The sequence below is a fragment of the Vicia villosa genome, unplaced genomic scaffold (genome assembly GCF_029867415.1).
Source record: "Vicia villosa cultivar HV-30 ecotype Madison, WI unplaced genomic scaffold, Vvil1.0 ctg.000025F_1_1, whole genome shotgun sequence".
In the NCBI taxonomy this organism is placed as follows: Eukaryota; Viridiplantae; Streptophyta; class Magnoliopsida; order Fabales; family Fabaceae; genus Vicia; species Vicia villosa.
Genome location: NW_026704957.1, coordinates 849,634 through 872,108, shown reverse-complemented (window position 1 = coordinate 872,108; position 22,475 = coordinate 849,634). Strand labels below are relative to the sequence as shown.

The 22,475-nt window shown below is 35.0% G+C and overlaps 1 protein-coding gene, 1 long non-coding RNA gene and 1 other non-coding gene across 3 annotated transcripts; 2 read left to right on the top strand and 1 right to left on the bottom strand.

Annotated features, from left to right (window-relative positions):
* The first annotated feature begins 544 nt into the window (after nt 1–544).
* LOC131622212 (pentatricopeptide repeat-containing protein At4g33990-like) lies at nt 545–12,561 on the top strand. The gene has a single exon (XM_058893238.1). The coding sequence runs from the start codon at nt 677–679 to the stop codon at nt 3,101–3,103; it is 2,427 nt and encodes an 808-aa protein (XP_058749221.1). The 5' UTR covers nt 545–676; the 3' UTR covers nt 3,104–12,561.
* Nucleotides 12,329–12,551, top strand: LOC131622243 (small nucleolar RNA U3). Its single transcript, XR_009289822.1, has one exon. It is a non-coding gene; the product is annotated as a small nucleolar RNA U3 (small nucleolar RNA).
* A 3,880-nt stretch (nt 12,562–16,441) lies between the features above and the next one.
* Nucleotides 16,442–17,540, bottom strand: LOC131622153 (uncharacterized). The gene is made up of 2 exons (XR_009289770.1): nt 17,284–17,540; nt 16,442–16,805 (listed from the first exon to the last, which is right to left on the bottom strand). It is a non-coding gene; the product is annotated as an uncharacterized LOC131622153 (long non-coding RNA).
* Nucleotides 17,541–22,475: the final 4,935 nt, after the last annotated feature.

Sequence of the window (22,475 nt, the reverse complement as noted above, 5' to 3'; positions counted from 1 at the left end):
ACTAAGATGGCGGGCGGCGGGCTTGCCCGCCTATATTTATTTATTTATATTTTTTTTTTCATTTTTTTAATAGATTAATAGGTTTTTTTACATTTTAATTAAATTTTTCACTCTTTTTTAAAACAATTTTTTTATAAAAGCAACTTTTTAACAAATTTTACTTTAAAAAATATTACATATATTTACAAATGAATGTGTAAAATAAACCATCAAGAATTAAATTATTAGAATTAACTAAAAAAGAGTGAGTTTTTGAGGAGCGGCGGGTTTTGACAGGCGGCGGACTTTGACGGAGCGGGCTATGGCAGGCGGTGGATTTTTGCGGGGCGGACTTTGGCGAGCAGTGGGTTCAAAATCTCAATCCAACCCACCATTTTTTGGCGGGTGCGCGGGCTGGCCCGGCGGGCCACGGCCCGTTTTGCCACCTCTAATTTGATGGCATGTTTCGGTATTAGTTAGGTAGTTGATCCCGATTAAAGAAGTGTTTGCCTTTTATTTATTTATTTATTTATTTGAAACTGCCTATGTTAAGTGTGGCAAACTACTTTTGAATAAAGAGGTGTGACACAGCTTCCTGTTTCTGGTGCAATTCCCGCTGCCAACACCGTGACTATAGAACGCTTCGAACGCTTCCAGTCATCGTGCGACTGCGTCGCCATTAACATTGTCCATTTCTATGCTTCCTCTTCTCAAGTCCGTCACAGTTTCCAAACTTTCTTCATTGCATCAACGTGCTCACCAATGTTTTTCATCAGCTACATCTTTTCTACAAAAAGATACCAATTTCAGCACTTTATTCAACTCCTGTGTGAATGTTAATGTCACCAAGCAACTTCACGCTCTTCTAGTTGTGTTTGGAAAATCTCAAAATGTTGTTCTATCTACAAAGCTTATTAATTTGTATGTTACTCTCGGAGATATCTCGTTATCTCGCTCTACTTTTAACCACATTAACAAAAAGAATATATATTCATGGAATTCAATTATATCTGCTTATGTTCGATTCGGCCGATACAATGAAGCTATGAATTGTGTCAATGAATTGTTTTCCATGTCTGATGATTTAAGGCCTGATTTTTATACTTTCCCGCCTATATTGAAAGCTTGTGTATGTCTTGTTGATGGGAAAAAGGTGCATTGTTGTGTTTTTAAGATGGGTTTTGAGAATGATGTGTTTGTTGCTGCTTCGTTGATAAATTTGTATTCGCGGTTTGGTGTTTTGAATGTTGCGTTTAAGGTGTTTGTTGATATGCCTGTGAGAGATGTGGGTTCTTGGAATGCGATGATTTCGGGGTTTTGTCAGAATGGAGATGCGGATGGGGCGTTATGTGTGTTGAATAGGATGAAAGGTGAGGGGGTGAAGATGGATACTGTAACGGTGTCGAGTATACTTCCTGTTTGTGCGCAGTCGGAGGATATTGTTAATGGGGTTTTGATTCATTTGTATGTGTTGAAGCATGGGTTGGATAGTGATGTTTTTGTTTCCAATGGTTTGATTAATATGTATTCGAAGTTTGGTAGGTTGTGGGATGCACAGAGGGTTTTTGATTATATGGAAGTGAGGGATTTGGTATCTTGGAATTCTATAATTGCTGCATATGAGCAGAATAATGATCCGAATACTGCACTTAGAGTTTTTAAAGGGATGCAAATTGTTGGAATACGGCCTGATTTGTTGACGGTTGTGAGTTTGATGTCAATATTCAGTCAGTTAAGTGATCAAAGGGTTAGCAGATCTATTCATGGATTTGTTATGAGGCATGGATGGATTGAGAAGGATGTTGTGATTGGCAATGCACTTGTGAATATGTATGCGAAGTTGGGAGATATGAACTGTGCACATGCAGTTTTTGATCAGCTTCCTAGCAAAGATGCAATTTCATGGAACACATTGATCACAGGTTATACTCAAAACGGTCTTGCAAGTGAAGCAATTGATGCTTACAACATGATGGAAGAGTGTATAGATATAATCCCAAACCAAGGGACTTGGGTGAGTATTATACCCGCATATTCTCATGTTGGAGCTTTGCAACAAGGAATGAAAATTCATGGGCGGCTAATAAAAAACTCTCTCTACTTGGATGTCTTTGTGGCTACCTGCCTAATTGACATGTATGGAAAATGTGGGAAGTTGGAAGATGCAATGTCCTTATTTTACGAAATTCCACGGGAAACTTCAGTTCCTTGGAATGCCATAATATCTTCTCTAGGGGTTCACGGCCATGGAGAAGAAGCTCTGCAACTTTTCAAAGATATGCTAGCTGAAGGTGTGGAGGCAGATCATGTTACCTTTGTATCTTTGTTGTCGGCTTGTAGCCATTCGGGTTTAGTTGATGAAGGGCAAAAATGTTTTGATATTATGCAGAAAGAGTATGGGATCGAGCCTAGTTTGAAACATTATGGCTGCATGGTTGATTTGCTTGGCAGAGCTGGATATTTGAAAAAAGCTTATGATTTAGTGAGAAGTATGCCTGTACAACCAGATGCATCCATCTGGGGTGCTCTTCTCTCTGCTTGTAGAATACATGGAAATGCAGAATTAGGTACATTAGCCTCAGAACGTTTATTGGAAGTTGATTCGGAGAACGTTGGCTATTATGTTTTATTGTCAAACATCTATGCAAATACCGGAAAATGGGAGGGAGTAGTTAAAGTAAGATCCTTGGCCAGAGATCGAGGATTGAGGAAAACACCTGGGTGGAGCTCTGTTGTAGCTGGCAGTAAAGTCGAAGTTTTTTATACTGGGAACCAAACTCATCCAAAATATGCAGAGATATACAGAGAACTAAGGGTTTTGAGTGCTAAAATGAAGAATCTTGGCTATGTTCCGGACTATAGCTTTGTCTTACAAGATGTTGAGGAGGATGAAAAGGAACAGATTTTGAATAGTCATAGCGAGAGATTGGCCATTGCATTTGGAATTATCAGTACTCCACCGGGAACTCCGATTAGGATATTTAAAAACTTGCGTGTTTGTGGTGATTGTCATAACGCGACTAAGTATATATCGAGAATTACTGAGAGGGAAATAATTGTGAGGGACTCAAACCGTTTCCATCATTTTAAAGATGGGATTTGCTCATGTGGTGATTACTGGTAAAAGATGCTGATTTATGGAAATCTGAAAAGATTTTGCCGTAGTACACTAGATATGCATTAATCAAAACTTTCTAAGGCAGTCTCACAACTTTTTTCAACATCTTTCACCTGCTTCATAGCTACATTGAGTTTAAAGCATGCCAGGTCAATATGTTCTTCATCTCATATCGCCACCTTTGTCTTTCCTTCTCCGGAACCATTATCTCTCCTCCAAAGATCCTCTCATGGCATGGGCAGGAAACTCTAAACACAACCTTATAGAGAACATAAAAGCTCTTCTTGCACGAAGCTTAAAAAATTCAAAGGTAAGTATTAGGGGAGTAAGTTGGCATGATTATTTATCCCTTTCAGGTTATACAATATAGATTTACTTTTTTATTTATTTTAACTCATAGATTTACTTGAACTACTGCTATTTTATGATGTGAATTTTTTCATATTAAATCTTGAATTCAACCCTATCGTAGTTTATTTAGTTCTCTTTCAATTTATCTTGTTTTTTATTTTTCGCTCAATTTTTTTCAGAATTTGATAATTTTCTTTTTCTTCTGAAAACATGAGGTTCAATAGATTATATCAAAATAAAAAAGAAGATAAGCTTCCAGTTTCTTGCCTCTCTCCATTGTTCTCTTGCTTCCATCGTTGATACCCTCGATGGCCATTCTTTCGTTTCATTTGTGTTTGATCTTTGTAAAAACCCGGGCTATTTTTAATGGTAGGAAACAAAATGCATACATTAGGTAGTTTGAGAAAGGTTTTCTTTCATCAGGTCATGTCCCTAATTCCCTTATATTCTATGTTTGAGATGGTTTGCTGTAACTATGTTTTACTGTCACTTTGTTTGTGAAGGTTTATGGTTTTTGTTAGATTTTGCTTTGGTTTCTATCTTTTTTTTATTGTATGATTTATAGAATATTTATTTACAGAGTGTTAGTGATAGGTTCAATTTGATATAAACAGTGTAAATAACAGAAAGAGCAGAAAAATATAGGAAAGATTTGATTATTTCAGCAACTACCTACTAGAGTTCAAATGGGATCTAGTAGTGTACAAGTACTCAGACTGAAAATAGAAATAGAAAGAGGGAATTTAACCCTAGCTAGGCAACTTCGAGAGGCCTATCTCTCCTAGAATTTAGTACTGAATTCTGACATACTGACTCACTAATTATTGCTGCTATTTATTCTAAACCTAGGACCAGCTTGTCCACTCACAGCTGGACACCTCACCCTGCCCATGTGCTGTCCTAACGGTTTTGTACTATATGCCAGCTATTATTTTCTTCTCTCTCTTGCGTGTCCTTTGATAGAATCTCCCAAATCTACCAATTCTCCCCCCCTTGAAAATTCTCCTTGACCTCAAGGAGAAATTCTGGAAATTCTGCCTGCAGTTTGTCTACATTTTCCCAAGAGTTTTCAAACTCAGGTAAATCTTTCCACTGCACCAAGACTTCCATTCCTCCCTGTTCATTCTGTCTTTGTTCCAGAATCCTCTCAGGAGTTGGTTCTAAATGCCACTCTTCATTGATGCACAAGGGTAAAGGTTGAATGGCCACAGAAGGGGACACAGCCTTTTTGAGCAAAGATGCATGGAACACAGGGTGTACTTTTGTGTCCTCTGGCAGCTTTAACTTGTAAGCTACTGCACCAATCCTCTGGATTATTTCATAGGGACCATAGTACCTTGGGCTCAATTTTTGGTTTAACCTCTTAGCCAATTTCCTCATTTTATAAGGCTGAATTTTCAGATATACTTTGTCTCCTACCTCATACTCCACAGCTCTTCTATGTTTGTTTGCTTGGCTCCTCATAATGTCTTGAGCTCGAAGTAACTGCTCCTGCAACTCCTTTAAAACCACATTTCTTTCAGCAGTCAACCTGTTCACTTCATCTACTGCTGATGAAGGAAAATCCCCTCTGACCAACACAGGAGGGGTTCTACCATACAAGGCCTCAAAAGGAGTCGTTTTCAAGGAGGCATGGTAGTTGGTGTTATACCAATATTCAGCCCAAGCCAGCCATTTTGGCCACTGTTTTGGTTTTAACCCAGTCACACACCTCAAATAGGTCTCCAAACACCTATTTACTACCTTTGTTTGCCCATCAGATTGGGGATGGTATGCACTGCTATACTTCAGTTTTGTTCCTGCTTGTTTAAACAATTCAGACCAAAAATGACTCAAAAACACCTTGTCTCTGTCAGAAACTATGGAGCTGGGAAACCCATGTAATCTGACCACATCCTTTATGAACACCTCTGCAATTTCCTTGGTTGTGTAAGGATGACTGACAGGTATGAAATGTGCATATTTTGTTAATCTGTCCACCACCACCATGACTGTATCTACTCCCATAGTCCTTGGTAAGCCTCCAATGAAATCCATGGAAATGTCATTCCATGTTTGAGTGGGAATAGGCAATGGCTGCAGTAATCCCCCAGGGCTCAGGGTTTGATACTTGTTCCTTTGGCAGATTTCACAGGCCTGAACATACTCTTGAATTCTCTTCCTCATGCCCTCCCAATACACCACACTGGCTATTCTCTTGTAAGTTCTTAAATAGCCTGAGTGTCCTCCTATTGCAGTGTCATGAAATTCCTTCAAAATCCAATCAATCCTGGGAGATTGTCTTGGAATCACAATCCTGCCTTCATGATACAGCCTCCCTCCCTTTAATTTGAACCCTCCTTGACTGGAAGGATCAGTCAGTACTGCCTGCACTATAGATTTAAGCTTCTCATCCTTCTGCACTTCTTCCTCTAACCCTTCCCATGCTTCACATTGTAAGGTAGTAATGCTAGCATATTGCATCTGTCTAGATAAAGAATCTGCTGCATTATTTTCCCTCCCAGGTTTATATTTCACTTCAAAATCATACCCTAATAATTTTGATAGCCATTTTTGTTGTTCCTCCCCCATAATCTTCTGCTCAGTGATGAACTTCAAGCTCTTTTGGTCAGTGTGCACCTTGAAATGCCTTCCCAACAAATAAGGCCTCCACTTCTGAATTGTAACCACAATTGCCATCAACTCTCTTTCATACACAGATTTTTGTTGTGCCCTATCTGACAGGGTCTGACTCATATAGGAGATTGGTCTTCCTTCTTGCATAAGGACAGCTCCAATCCCTTTTCCTGATGCATCTGTTTCCAGCACAAACTCCCTCTCAAAGTCAGGTAATGCCAAGACTGGGACAGTTGTCATGGCTTCCTTCAGAGCTTCAAAGGCTGATTGAGCATCTCTGCTCCACAAGAAACAGTCCTTCTTCAGCAGTTGAGTCAGTGGCCAAGCAGTTTTCCCATAATTTCTAACAAACTTCCTGTAATAGCCAGTCAGTCCCAAAAAACCCCTTAACCCTTTTATATCTTTGGGAACTGGCCATTTCAGCATATCTTCAACTTTCTTTGGATCAGCTGAGACTCCTTCTCCTGAGATAATGTGTCCCAAGTATTCAATTTCTAGCTGACCAAAAGCACACTTTTTCCTGTTAGCATACAATTTCTGTTCCTGGAGCAGAATCATCACCATTTGCACATGTTTTTTATGCTCCTCTCTGCTTCTACTATAGATCAGAATGTCATAAAAAAAAACTAAGCAAAACTTCCTTAAATATGGCCTTAATACTTCATTCATCAATGCTTGGAAAGTTGATGGGGCATTGGTCAAGCCAAAGGGCATTACCAAATATTCATAATGTCCTTCATGTGTCCTAAAAGCAGTCTTGGATATATCATCTTCCTTCATCCTTATCTGATGGTACCCAGCTTTTAAGTCCAGCTTTGAAAAAATCACAGCCCCTCCCAGTTCATCCAATAACTCCTCAATGACTGGTATGGGAAATTTGTTGGGAATGGTTACTTTGTTCAAAGCCCTGTAGTCAGTACAAAACCTCCATCCTCCATCTTTCTTCTTCACTAGTAACACAGGGCTTGAAAAAGGACTAGTGCTGTGTCTCACAATCCCAGCTTGTAGCATATCCTTTACTATCCTTTCAATTTCATTCTTTTGATAGAATGGATACCTATATGGTCTCAAATTGGGAATGGCAGCATCAGGTTTCAGTCTAATAGCATGGTCATGTGCTCTCATAGGTGGCAAACCTGATGGTAAATTAAACACTTCCTCATAAGGCTTTAATAATTCCTCCCATTCTTCCTGACTCCCTGTTTCACTTTCTGCTCCCACCTCCATGGTTTGCACATAGAACCCAACACCCTCATCCATTAAATTTTTCACCATAGCCTTCCAAGTGGACTGTCTTACACATAAGGCAGGATCTCCCTTGATTTCATAGGTCTGACCTTTCTTCCCCCATTTCAAACTCAACTCTCCAAAATTGGCCTCAATCTTCCCCAAACTGGCTAGCCAATCCATACCTAATACCAACTCAGTACCTCCTAACTCCATCATGAAGAAATGCTGACTGAAATTCACTCCCTGCACATTGAATTCCAGCCCTTCACACACTCCTTTGTTTCTCACCTTTTCTCCATTTCCTACTTCAATCACATAAGTGGGAGTCTCCACCATTTCCACATCTAACTCTGCTGCTACTTTAGAATCAATAAAATTACTCGTAGCACCTGAATCTATTAAAGTTAGCAGCTTCTTCCCCTTCACTTCCACCCATACTTTGAAGGATTTGTTAGAGGTAAAGCCATCCCTACTCTGCATAGACAGCTGCAAGGTTTGCAGTTCCTCTACCTTCTCTGCTACAGCCAATTGAGTTTCCCCTAACAGCTCCTCTTCTGCCTCTTCCCCACTACTATCTTCACATAATTTCAGACTCATATGTTTGAATTTACAAACATGCTCCCTATTCCACTTGTCCCCACATTTGAAACAAAGCCCTTTCTTGCTCCTTTCCTCCAACTCTGCAGGATCCAACCTCCTACCCTTTCCCTTGTCATTTCCTCCTTGATTTTTTTCACTTTCCTTCCTAGATCCCCCAGCCTCTGCAGGATCCTTTAGTTTGAAAGTGCCTCCTCTATCTTTCCACGAGCTACCCTTCTTTGTGACCACTTCATTTTTCTCCTCAATTAATAGGGCTCTGTCCATCAACTCAGCTAGGTCTTGGCTTTCATGGAGCTTCAACTCAGCCTGGATTTCATCTTTGAGTCCATTCAGAAAAATGGAGTCTAGCATGATTCGTTCCTCCCTCCTCAGGGGTGCCACCATCATCTCAAATTTCTCTCTATACTCTCCTACTGAGCCTTTCTGTTTCAGACTCAGTAACGGTCCCAGAGGGTTGTGCAATAACCCTGGTTGAAAACGTCTCATCACTGCTATCTTAAACTCTTCCCACGTTCTCAAAGCTGTTTGTTCTTCCCACCACTGGTACCAATTTAACGCCCTGTCTTCCATGGCCAGCATTGCTACATCTAGCTTGTCCTTGGTCCTAACATCGTTCAACTGGAAGTATCGTTCTATCTTCACCAGCCAACCATAAGCATCTTCTCCTTTGAACAACGAAATCTCTAGCCTTCTACGACTCCCAAAAAATCGTGAACGACCCTCCCCTCTGTTTCGCCGGTGACGGTGTTGAGATTCGCGTGAGAGGGAGCTCCTGTCGCTCTCTTCTTCCTCCTCCTCGTCGTACCCACCCCTTTGAGGACGTCCGTTCCTTCCATGATTTCGCCGTGGTTGTTCCAAGATTATCTGACGGATTTTCTCCGCTGTAACGTGCGGTCTCGCCTGTTGTTCTAACACCATCAAGCGAATCTATTCCAACGTCCCTTCGAACGTGTTCATCCTTTGCTCTACTGAGTCGATTCTGTTTTCCATTGCGCTACGGGTAACCACCATCCACTGTGTTCTTCGAACCAAGGCTCTAGATACCAAATTGATAGGTTCAATTTGATATAAACAGTGTAAATAACAGAAAGAGCAGAAAAATATAGGAAAGATTTGATTATTTCAGCAACTACCTACTAGAGTTCAAATGGGATCTAGTAGTGTACAAGTACTCAGACTGAAAATAGAAATAGAAAGAGGGAATTTAACCCTAGCTAGGCAACTTCGAGAGGCCTATCTCTCCTAGAATTTAGTACTGAATTCTGACATACTGACTCACTAATTATTGCTGCTATTTATTCTAAACCTAGGACCAGCTTGTCCACTCACAGCTGGACACCTCACCCTGCCCATGTGCTGTCCTAACGGTTTTGTACTATATGCCAGCTATTATTTTCTTCTCTCTCTTGCGTGTCCTTTGATAGAATCTCCCAAATCTACCAGTTAGATGTTAGTTTGTGAGAAGAAATGGACATAGTTTTCGGCTTTGTTATGCATATTATTTCCTTATTACTCTGTATATGGATTCATTCATTTAGGACTTTGTTGAGTAACTCTATTTTTTTGCCTCTTCATTTTGTCTTAAACACTTACAATATGTAAGCCCCACAGTAGCGCAGCATTGGTTCTTGCTGAAACAACCAGATGAGATGTTACTCTGCTATCGTTTTTTATTTCAAGCCCTGTAAAAAAATCATGTATCTGTTCAGTCTATACAAATACAGTTATTACTTGCAAGCAAGAGTGTACATCAGCAAACTTATATAGCTATTTTTTTCCCAATTTGTTTACCCATAAATTCCCATGTCAAAATCTTATTGCTCCATATGAGTATATAGATATTTGCAGGAGTATAAGCCCCAATATGTTTATCAATAAATTCCCAAGTCTAAACCTTATTGCTGAATATGAGTATAGATATTTGGAGGATTGTTTTTATTAGTTGATGCTTCCTTTGAGTTTAATTGAGAAAGAAACTAGGGTGTTTCCTTTTCAACCTTCAATTATGTCGAGACAATTCAATTTCACCCAAATGTTGCATTCTTCAATCATTCTTATTGATAAAGACTTGTCTCCTTTTATTGAGATGGCTTGGTTAATTATGAGCTCGTAGAGAAAAAGAGAAAGTTGACTTAATTTGCTCTTGTACTATGCTTGACTTTGACATCTTGTGTATCTACTAACACTTAATCATATTTCAAAGTCTTTTTGACGAATGTCTCTCGATTAGAGATACAATCTCTAATAGTGTTGTGATTTCTTCTTATTTGACGTCTCTAAAAGTGTTGTGTTTCCAACAATGAAGACCTCAAGAACATGATTGAAGAATATGATCGTTTGTCTTCAAACCCTTCTCTTATTCTTCACCAAACCAGAAACTGTTATTTCCATGGGCAATTATGATAACTCTGATAATCACGCGTGGTTTGTGGAGGCTCTCAATAACTCATGTATTATGTCCCGAGTTGTTTTTGATTTTGGTGCAATGGTTGATATTGAAAGGATATTTTTTTGTATAATGTTGTGTGCTTAATGAAATCACATTGAGTGTATATTTATACTCATATGGGTTGTACACAATAAGGTAATACAATCAATCTTATAAATACAATATTAATACTAATAAATTCTAATTGATCACTAAACAATTCTAATAGATTCTTAACACTTCATCTCAAGCCAGATTATATATGTTATATGAGCCGAGCTTGTTACGAATGTAATCCATTCGAGAGCCCTTGAGAGACTTAGTGAACATATCATCCAATTGGTCTTCAGACTTAACTATATCGTGATTTCTTCTGAAAGCACCTTGTCCCTTATATAATTACAGTTTCTACGTGCATGGTCCGTTTATGAAAAACTAGATTAGATGCAATATGGAGTACCACTTGATTGTCACATATGAGTTTTGTGGCCTGAAGATCTACCAACCTAAGCTTTGAGAGTAAATTTTTAAGTCATGCAAACTCCTTCCAGGTTCCTGTCGTAACACGATATTCAGCTTCAGCACTAGATAGTGCGAGTGTATTTTGTTTCTTGCTTCTCCATGAGATCATATTACCTCCAATAAAGACACAATATCAAGAAGTAGATCTCCTATTTGATGGTGATCCGGCCCAGTATGCATCTGAATAACCAATGATTTTAGCATCATCCTTATCTTCATATAATAGTCCTCTTTCTGATGCGTTCAAGAGGACTATTATATGAAGATAAGGGTGATAACAATGACATTATTATCACTGTTGCCAAATAATATAAAAAGTGAAGTTTCTGATAATAACTAGCAACATCAAATTGTTTATATTCATGGTACTACTGGTACAACAGGTTAGGTTCCAATCTATATATCCTGCTACTCAATTTATGTACCACAATCATACCAACAATTTCATCAGTACTCAGTTTGTGCAGTACCAGTTGGACTTGGATCCACACAATCACAAAGCATATGCAATATAGCTGACACGAAAGTAAGCCACTGATGGCACAAAGTGTTGTACTTGAGCTGACTCCAAGAGTTTGTAAAACTTCAGTGGCATCAAATCCTGCTTTTGTTCAAACACCTTCCAATCAATTTCAACAGCAGGTGGATTTGCCTCAAAATCTAAATATTCACCAGTTTGTTATGGTTCTGAATATGGTGGAGCAGCTATGCAATTATACTGCACACCACAACATCCTGCAAATGTAAATGCACCATTTTAGCACACAAAATCCATGACCTCAGCACAGTCAGCAGCTGCTGCTGCTTCAGCACTATCAGATCTTCCAAAACAGTTTCCTATACACAATAATCGGCAACCAAATTGAACTTCACAACAAGTAGAATTCCATTGGTGTAAAGTATGCTCGGCATCATAGTATTAATTTATTATATATTCGAAGCTAGTTTTACGTAGTTTTTATTATTTTGCTATGATATCAAGTACTGCAATTTGGACTGCTATTTAACAAGTTGTTGAATACATTGTTTCTCTGCCTATAAAACGATCGAGTTAACTTGAGAGTAATGTTGGTTAGCTTAATAAGCCGCATTTGTAAAATAGGCCCAAAGATAAATGTCAGTGTGTTGCATTTGTAGTAACGAATAAGATGTTGAAGCATTAGCAGCAAGTAAACCAACTAAAGATGGTGATCCGATTAGTGAGACGACGGAATGTTGATCTCCATCGACTGCATAGCGAGAAATAAGTTTGCTTGTTTCAAACATGCCATGTGATGCCTTTATAAACCATGGTAACTAACTAAATAGTTAAGAGTGGATATGCAGACCGAACCTCATGTTTCAATTCCACCCCTAGAGGCAGGCAGGTAGTAGAATATACTATTATTATATTAGGCGTTTGTGTAAACACCAAAAGAGTCCCACATCGTTTGTTTTGGAGTTTAACAAAACGTTTATATAAATCTGAGGAGACACATATTGGCACGACCTTACTTGAACAGGATCTGTTCTAAAGGCTCGTACTACTGTATCCTTGATTTCAAAGGAGACAGGAACTCAAGTCTGGATGAAGAAATGAGACCGCACGATCAGAGCGTGACTAACGGCTGAGATGCTTATCAAGCTGATACTTCATCTTGTGCTGTAGATGATCGTTCTCGGACAGTGCAAGCTGTGCGGGGTGGTCGTGCGGTGATATGACAGACTCAAATCCTTTTTATTTTTTTCTTTCATAAAATTTTGCAACTGAACATATTTTAGTTTTGACTGTCATGAATTTTACAACAAACAAAATGTATCACTTTGCTAAACTTTTCAACAAATCACTTGAAAGAAAAAAGCAAACTGTATTATTACCTTCTTCACTAGACCTTCAACAACAGCTTTTGAACCGAAATGCTTTGATCTTGGCTCCACACAACAACACTCGGATAATACATGCATGTCTCCATTGTTGTGTTCTTTCTTCTTTTGAACCTAAAGTAAAAAAAAATGGTAGATTTTACTGGAATCTGTAAAAAGGGTGAACAATGCATAATATCCAACACACTTGTGTGGTAGGGAAGCTGCCACGTTCATATGATTCAATTTTTGTTGCATGGTATTTCAATAATATTATATAGACTATTACCATGCCTGAACTTAGTGTAACTATTTTCTAAGGGCTCCCTAACTAAAATACAATAAATATTTATTTAATCACACTTCCTAATTACATAATATATTTTATTATACTATATTATATTTAAATAATAACATTCTCTTTTTAATTCAATTAACTTTTGATATTTTTAGTTTTTATTACTTAATTAAATATATAAAATTAATCATTAAAGTAAATATTTTTCTATTTTTTTTTATTATAACAAACTAGTAACAAACCCGTGCGTTCGCACAAATTCTGGTACGGGATGCACGTTTGTTTCAGATGTATATTTTTAATAGAAAAAATATATATATAAAAAGTTCTTGACATTTTGTGGGTAAAAATAAAAATAATTAACATTAAATTGTGTCTAAAAATATTCAGGAACAAAATTGAAAGCACAAAAATTTAATTGTGTCTAAACAGCCTTTTGTAACTTCATGTTCCCATTAATGATTAATATTTGGGTTAAATAAGTTTTTGGTCCCTATAAATATTGCAGTTTTTATTTTTCGTCCCTCCCTGCCTTTAGGCAACGGTTTTTACAATAAAACCGTTGCCAAAACTAGCTAAAACCGTTGCCTAAAGGTAGGGAGGGACTAAAAATGAAACTGTAATATTTATAGGGACCAAAAACTTATTTAACCCTTAATATTTTGATCAGTAACTTCAGGTTCCCATCGTTAATTTTAAAATATTTAGCCTAGTAACTTCATGTTTCCGTTAATATTCAATATATTGATCAGTAACTACATGTTCATGTTAATATTAAATATTTTAATCAGTAACTTCAGGTTCCCGTTAATATTCAATATTGTGATCAATAACTTTATGTTCCCGTTAATATTCAATATTTTAATTAGTAACTTCAGGTTCCCGTTAATATTCAATATTATGATCAGTAACTTCATGTTCCCGTTAATATTCAATATTTTGATCACTAATTTCATGTTCCCGTTAATATGTAATATTTTAATCAGTAACTTCAGGTTTCCGTTAATAATTAATATTTTGATTAATAACTTCATGTTCACGTTAATATTCAATATTTTAATCAGTAACTTCAAGTTCACGTTAATATTCAATATTGTGACCAGTAACTTCATGTTCACGTTAATATTTACTATTTTAATCAGTAACTTCATGTTCCCATTAATTTTCAATATTGTGATCAATAACTTCATGTTCCCGTTAATATTCACTATTTTAATCAGTAGCTTTCGGTTCCCGATAATATTCAATATTGTGATCAGTAACTTCGTGTTCCTGTTAATATTCAATATTTTGATCAGTAATTTCATGTTCCCGTTAATATTCATTTTTTTAATAGTTGATTAATTTTCATATTTAAATATATGAATTAATAGTTTTATTTTTCTATTTTATATAATTTTCATATTAGAAGAAAATAAATTTATTAAAATCTTATTGCATTTATTTTTCCTTTGCCAAATAATAATTATCATCCATAAAATTATTAACAAAATAATTCCATTCTAATTATGATCAGAAATAAACATTGATGACATGTATGATTATAAAATAAATTATAATTAAAACAATTTATATGTGAAGAATTTGGTCGTGCACATATGAAACATTTTTAACTTGTATGAGATGAATCTTCCCATTTTGAAAACATACTTTCCATAAGATGAAATTTTATGAAATTTTAAGAATTTAGTCTTAATTATATTATAATATATAATAGTTTTTATAAATGTAGTTAATACATTGTATTTTTTTAAAGAAAAAGATCGTTAAATATTGATTTCAAACATAAAAATATGATAATTGTAAAGCCATTGAGATTTTTATTTTTTCTTATATATGTATAAATAAAACATATGAGAAAGACATTTATTTATCCAACTAATCAGTAGTAACATTTTTCTTTGTCAATAAATATTTTTAATTTCTTACATCATTTTAATTATTTACAATATTTAATAAAAATATACTTTTTATTAAAATCCAATTGCATTTTTTGTTTGATAAAGATGAATAGTTTTATAATAATTATTATGCAGCAAGACCGCGCGCAATTATGACTCTTTGGCTCACCTGCCACCAAAAACTTGCTACGAAAGACCGGCTTATGAGATATGGAATGGTTACAAATAGCGCCTGCTGTTTCTGCGAGGCGGAGGAAACTAATGCCCACTTGTTCTTTGGCTGCAATACTATGAAGAATATTTGGAAAGAAGTGCTAGATTGGATAGGATTTAAACATGAACCGGAAGTGTGGGATCGAGAACTGAATTGGTTAATCCAACATGGATCTGGTAAAGGTTGGAAGGCAGCTCTGCTGCGACTAGCTGCAATAGAAACAATTTGCGGCTTATGGACTTATAGGAACTCGAAGTGTTTTGGAGAAGCAAAAGATATAAATACTATACGAACTAACATTATTGATACGATAACATATAGGGGATGGTATAGTAATAAGCTAAGACCGCGCATTGCGGAACTGATGATGTAGTTGTTAGTGAGGTTCTTTGCTTTCGGCGGATTTGATATCATGGTTACTTTGAGGCTGGATCATTTGATCGCCGTGCTTGTATCTAGTACTTTTTGAATTTATATACTTAAATATTCAAAAATAGTTTTATAATTATCATAAATATCAAATATTAATTTTAAATTAAAAAATAACGCAATAATTGTAAAAAAATTTGAAAGTAAAAATTAATGTTGCATTAAAAGTTGTAAAATATTATTTATTTTAGAATAAATGTGGTGTTAAATAAAGGTATTAATTATCATAAATGGTGCATCAAAAATTTAATTATCATATATTGAAAAATTAAAAATAATGTCTGTAATTGAAAATTAATAATAAATTAATACCATTTTCAATTAATATTTTATTTTCAATTAATATTTTATCTTAATTAACGTAATTATTTGATATTAATAATAAATTGAAAACTGAAAATTAATACCACGGTAATTAATAAATTATTATCATAAATGGTCCATTTATAACGTAATTTCACCTTCAAAATTGATTAATATTATTAAATGTGACAATCAAACCATCTCATCTTTTTTATTATGGGTAATTGAGTGAATTAATTAATTTCATCTATTTTTGCAATGCAATATAATTTTATAATTATAAAATATATAATTTAATTGAATAATTTAGTATTAGTAATTGAGTGAATCAAGTATATTAAAAAGTACTGAATATAATATTAATTTTCTTTGAATTTAAGGAAATTTAAAATACATCTAAATTTAAAGTAATATTATGCACATAAATATAAAGATAAAACATGCCTAAATAAAATTTATTGAATTAATATTCATAATAAAAAATTAAGGTTGTCATAAATGAAATAACATCATATTTATTGTAATATCAAATCCTTGATTATTATACTTATATGAAATATAAGTAATATATAATTGTATTGATAAACATGAACCAAAATTACATGAAAAATTTAATTTCAAACAGATCAAATCTTATTCCATACTAAATATTTTTACACTGGATAATAAACTGCACTGGATGATAAACTGCACTAAAAATGCCCCAAGATTTCGGATAATAAACTGCACTAAAAATGCCCCAAGATTTCCTACCATTTACAATTAGAAGCAATTTCCCAAGTAAATTATCACACAGTCCAATGTCCTTGTAAATCACTAAATAACAATATCGTTGATTGCAGCCTAGACTAAACTCTGGTAATATTTACTTCATAACAGTAACCAAGAGCTATAGATTTAAAGAGAGAGAATGGAGAGATTGATGGGACCTATGATGCAATTCAAAGAGAGAGAATTGAGAGATCGATGGGGACCTGTGGTGCACAGATGAACAAAAAAGTTAAATGCCGATCACTGCCAGAAAACAATGGTCGGATTACGTAAATAATTTGGATAAGGTACAATTAGAAAAAATATGAAAAAAATCCAAAGATTGAAAATCAAACCTTTTGGCAACCAAGGCATCGTTATTATACATACTTTTATTATGTCTGCTCTAAACATGAAACCAATTGATATTTATTCTGCCTGCTCTAAACATGAAACCAATTGATATTTATTCTGCCTGCTCCAACCATGAAACTAAAGATACACTTAAGCTAATTAATAGTGTCTGATTTTATACCAAACAAAATGGTAACACCCCCCCCCCCCCCCCCCCCCCCCCATAAGCATCACATGAATCAAAATTGTTACAATACCAAAAAGGAGGAAATTTACAAAACCCCAAATGCAAAAAAGCAAAATAACACAAAACTCATATGATAGAATTCAGAAGAAAAAAATAACTACCTTAGGATGGGACAAAAGGGTAACACGAAATCGATCAAGTGCCCAGTGTAACATTGTGATCTTTCGTATAAACAAAGCATTGAAGGTCGGAATTCTCTTCCTGGATAGCTTTGACGGTGCATCATAGAATAGCCCATTGATTTTGTAATCGGAGAATTGGAAACAATTGGAATAAGAATATACTAATAGATGGAAGAGAGAGAAAGAGATGAGGAATAAAAAAATGGAACAGCCATAGAATAGCCATTGATTTTGTAACCGTTGTAGAATTGGAAACAATTGGAATAAGAATATGCTAATAGATGGAAGAGAGTAAAAGAGAGGAGGAATAAAATAATGGAACGTTTATTCAACAAAACATATGGTGGAATGTTAGGCTAGACATGTGGCTTGTTGTGGAAAGAGTAGAATGACTTTTCTTATATGATAGATTCTTTAACACTATTAAATAAAAAAAATTTATTTTTTAATCATAATAAAAAATTATATATATATATATATATATATATATATATATATATATATATATATATATATATATATATATATAAAGTTAGGTTTTGGAATACTTATTTTAAAGTCTTATAATAGTTTCAGATAAAGAAAATTATTTATTGTATTGAGATATGAAAAATGTGGTATGTATAAGAAGTATAAAGTTGAAATGCAGTTATATAGGTTCTTGAAAATTGGAGCGTTCAATCAAGTTTTATGGTTATTTTTATTGTACAAATATTTAAAATCTTACTTTGTGTGCAGAAAACACAATTATGGAAAGACTCTAAAGTTAAAAGGTCATCATATTATCAATTGTTTAAACTTAAAAGTCAATACATTTGCTGGAGAGATGACAACGAGTACGGTTATTCCAAAATATATTCTCAAGACTTTGAAAAGAAAATAATCATACAATGTCACTATTATCAAACAAGCTATTAATGTGCGCAACATATACAACAAGTTTATAAGTTGTCAAAGATCATAAATGTAACATCTTTAAAATGTTTGGATGATGACAAATATATCTTTAGGTATAAAATATTTGGTGACTTTAAAATAATCTAAAATATTTCCAAAAATGTTTAACAAATATAATGACGATATGAAATTAAATCAAGAACTTCATACGCTTTCACATTATATTAAAAAAGAGTGAGTGCTCCTCTGATAGGGTTTGTATCTGCAATCCAAAAGAATCTTGAGGAAGAAGAAGCTCTCAAAGCACGCAACACCAAAAAGGTCAAAGGAAAGGATGCCAAATTTGGACTCAAGAAGAATGTAATGCTTGTCAATCAAGAAGTTTCATTTGTTTCATATAAGGCCATGGTTCTTGGAGAGAATTCTACGCCGAGGGAGGAAACAACAGATCAAGAAACAAAGGCGGAGAACTTAGATGATTTCGGGAAGCTAAAGGTTCAAGAACACAACATTGGAAACTATGAATGTCCGGAAATCATACTGTTAGAGAAGGAGGAACAAATCATCTATGTGTCGTGAAATAAGAGAGTCATTGTGAAGAAGCTAGGAAGAAGAATCGACTTCAGAGCACTTGAAACCTATCTAAACCAGACGTGGACAAGGAATGGAGTTTTGAGTATTTTGTTTTAATGATTTAGTATGTAGTACATTTTTTAATTACATAAATGTGATTTTATGTGTATGAGGTTTATGGTTGGGAGTAGTGAGAATACGGGTGAGTGGGTAGAATGATAAAAATTAGTAGAAATACTTCTATTTAATAGTTTTTTTAATAATAAAATTGAGTGGTGAAGAATGATTAGAGATAATTAATTTAATAGTTACTTTTAATTAATAAAATAAAATAGGAGAACAAATTGGTGTTTGGTGAAATATTGAGTTATTAGATTAAATAATAAAATAAAATAGAAAATAAAGGTAGAAATGGTAATGTGAGAATTAAAGAAGTAAGTGAGGGTGAAACAGGAAGAACCAAAATAAAGGATTAGACTTTGTGTTAAAGAGAGAAAATTGAGAGAGAGTTGGTTACTGATACGTAGAATTGTGAGGGATTGAGAAAAAGGCAAAGGAGGAGACCTAGGGCTTGAAGTAGAAGAAGGTCACCATTATTGTAGAGCTTGATTTGCTGGAAAATCAGGTAAGGAAGGAGAAAGGACTTTCAATATGTGTGTATTGTATAATTGGGATAGAAAAGAGATGTCCTTACTCTCATTAGGGTTCCATGATTTTGTTCTATGAGTTGTTGTTGTTGTTATTTTTATGACGTGGTTGTGATTAAATTTGTGTAAGTTAATATGAAATTAATTTTGTTAAGGAATGATTATGAGTTTCCACCATTGTTGAATTTTAGAGCTTTGTGATAATGGATGTGAGAGTTATTGTTTTGATGTGTGTTGTTAGTAGTGTTTTATTGGTGAAATTAAATGTTCATTGATAGGTTTAGAGGGAAATAATAGTATGTAATTGACCTATAATAATATATTTTTGAAATAATCTATTTAGAGATGTTAGAGAATTTTTGGGATAAGTCTAAGTTGAACAAAAATGAGCTTAGGAGTGAAATTCCCGTAAGGAAATCACAGGAGAGTGTTGATCGACTTGTTTCGTGCATATCTTGAGCTCTATAAGTCAAAATAACATGTCGCCCAAAGCATTAAAAAGATAACGCGATAATATTTCTTTATAAGTGGGGAAATTGGGTCTAGGAGTTCTACAACACTAGCGGTTCTTTGGTTTTTATACCATAACCATTGGCGATTTTGGTCATGTGTTGGTCAGCTTGTTCCAAGTGTTACTAAAGTCTCATGAGTCCATTTGAGGTGAGGTTAGTTATGATGGAAAGAGGATTTAATTATCCTTTCAACTAGAAAATTTCATATTTTTTTCATAAGTACCCATGTTAATGAAACCCTTAGGCAGCTGACTACTGTGGTCGAGTCCCTAGCAATTCACAACGAGGCCTTGGCGACTCAAATCTCCCTGCTTGAACAAAACCCTCTAGAACCCCTCCCTGAGGATCATATGGATGTTGTAACAACCAATAGTGAAAAAAAAATTGAAAATTCTAAGGAGAGTGATAATGTGGTTGAGAAAAGAGTAGAGATTGAGAAAAATCCACCAACACCATCCAAAAGGGAGGTTGAGGAAGAAGTCGAGAAGGAAGCACCTATTGAAATTCCTTCTCCCTATACCCCACCGATTCCTTTCCCGCAAAGTTTTATGAAAGCTACGATAAACTCACAATCGAAGATGTATGTGGAGGTATTGGAAAATACCCACACCAACGCACCCTTGTTTGAATTTTCCCATTAAAAGAGAAAGTTAGAGGACCTTGAAACTAGGGATATCATTACTGTTAAGAGGGTAAGGTTATCCTTTGAAGTGATGGATAAAATCACTAAGCCCAAACTTGAAAAGCTGATACTCAGGATAGATCCAGAACCACCACCACAAGTTCAAAAGAATGAACCACCCTACAGAAGAAAGAAAAGAAAAGGTGAGGGATATGTGAGATGGCTTGATAAGTGTGTAAGTACGAAGTGCGCCTAAGAGGGGGGTGAATTAGGTTCTTAAATTTTTTTTCGGTTTTTGGTGATATGTGGATTATTTTTCTGGTTTATGGTGAAGTTATGGAAAGACTAAAATGCATAAAAATAAATGACACAAGGATATATCCTGGTTCCCCTCACAATCCAAGAGTACTCCAGTCCCCTTACACATTAAGAGATTTTCACTATTGTTGGTAACTTGTACAACACACAACAACAACACCAAGAACAATCCTCTTGGACCAAGAACAATCCTCTTGGATTTTTCACTAAGACCACATATGAGAACAATCCTCTCAAAGTGCCTAACTTGTTTCCAATAATCCTGGACAACAAGTGTATAGAAACCAATGATCTTATTTTCAACAAATCTGAAAAATAAGATACAATACAAAGAATAATTTTGAGTAGAAGATATTGATATGATGAATCAATCACTTGATTGATCTTCCCTTTCAAGCAACAAATCTTTTAATGTAATACAAGTGTTTATGAATGGTATGAAATGTTCCTTTGCAATTTCTAAAGAAAATATATGCAAGAGGTTCCAATGAAATTTAAAATATATGAACACTTGATGTATTACGAAGGTTTCTTGGAATGTAAGATTTGTTTGAATTTTTGAATGAAAGAGGTGAGTGTTGAAAGTATTTGTGGGTAAATATTTTCGGTATATATCGTATCCACAGGGATTGGTTTAATATTACTGCCGTTCTATAGTCGGTTATTTTGAGTGAGAAAAGTAGTTGAATTTGTTATGTGATTATAACTATGCTATTAAATCTAAACAATAATTTAAATGCAAATTCTAAAAGTTTGTTAACGATTAAAGAGATATGTTGAGCTTTAGGGTTCATCAACCTATTCCTATACAATTTGTTAATTAAATCACAATTGAACAATCATTTGACTTATTATCTTCACTTATCCTCAAATATGATTCCATGTCTGCAAATCAAATTAGATAAACTTTTACCGTTATGAGATTCGATCTCTCCAAATATCAATATCGATAATAGTTATAAAGAACGATAATTATGAAAACCCAATCACAATTCCATCTCTGCAAATTGAGATTGAATCAATATAGTAACCTAGGGCAAAAGTTAGAATCTTTTCTTTCGATCAAAGACTCCACTATGATTTAAGATAAAAACAAGGTTTCTTATTGATAATAAATTCAAACAATTGTTCATAGGAATTAATCAATGGTTTTGTATATTCATAAGTTAACTACTACCTTAAACTCAACAAGAGGAATTTATCTCTCCATAGACATGAAGAACACACAAGATTTAATGGAGGGATGCATCTTCATCAAAGGAATGTCTTCAATTGGTAAAGAATCCACCTTCAATTGTTGTTCTCAGCTTCAGAATCAGAATGCTCTCCTAATTTCGCTCACAAAAAGTCAGTCTCCAAAGTCCTTTTCTTATGAGGATTAGGGCTTTTATTTATAGATTTTTTCTCTTTATAACGCAATCACTGCGGCGCGAAACGGATTGGCGCGGCGCGAACCCAAGGCAGAAGGTCTTGCGCGTCTCGCCTCTGATTGGCGCGGCTCGCCACTTGCTTTAGCCCAATTCTTTGTGATTCCTCTTCTTCAGAGCTTCTACGCTTGCGTGTTCCTTCGTCTTTGATTCTTAACTTCAATATCTGCACAAA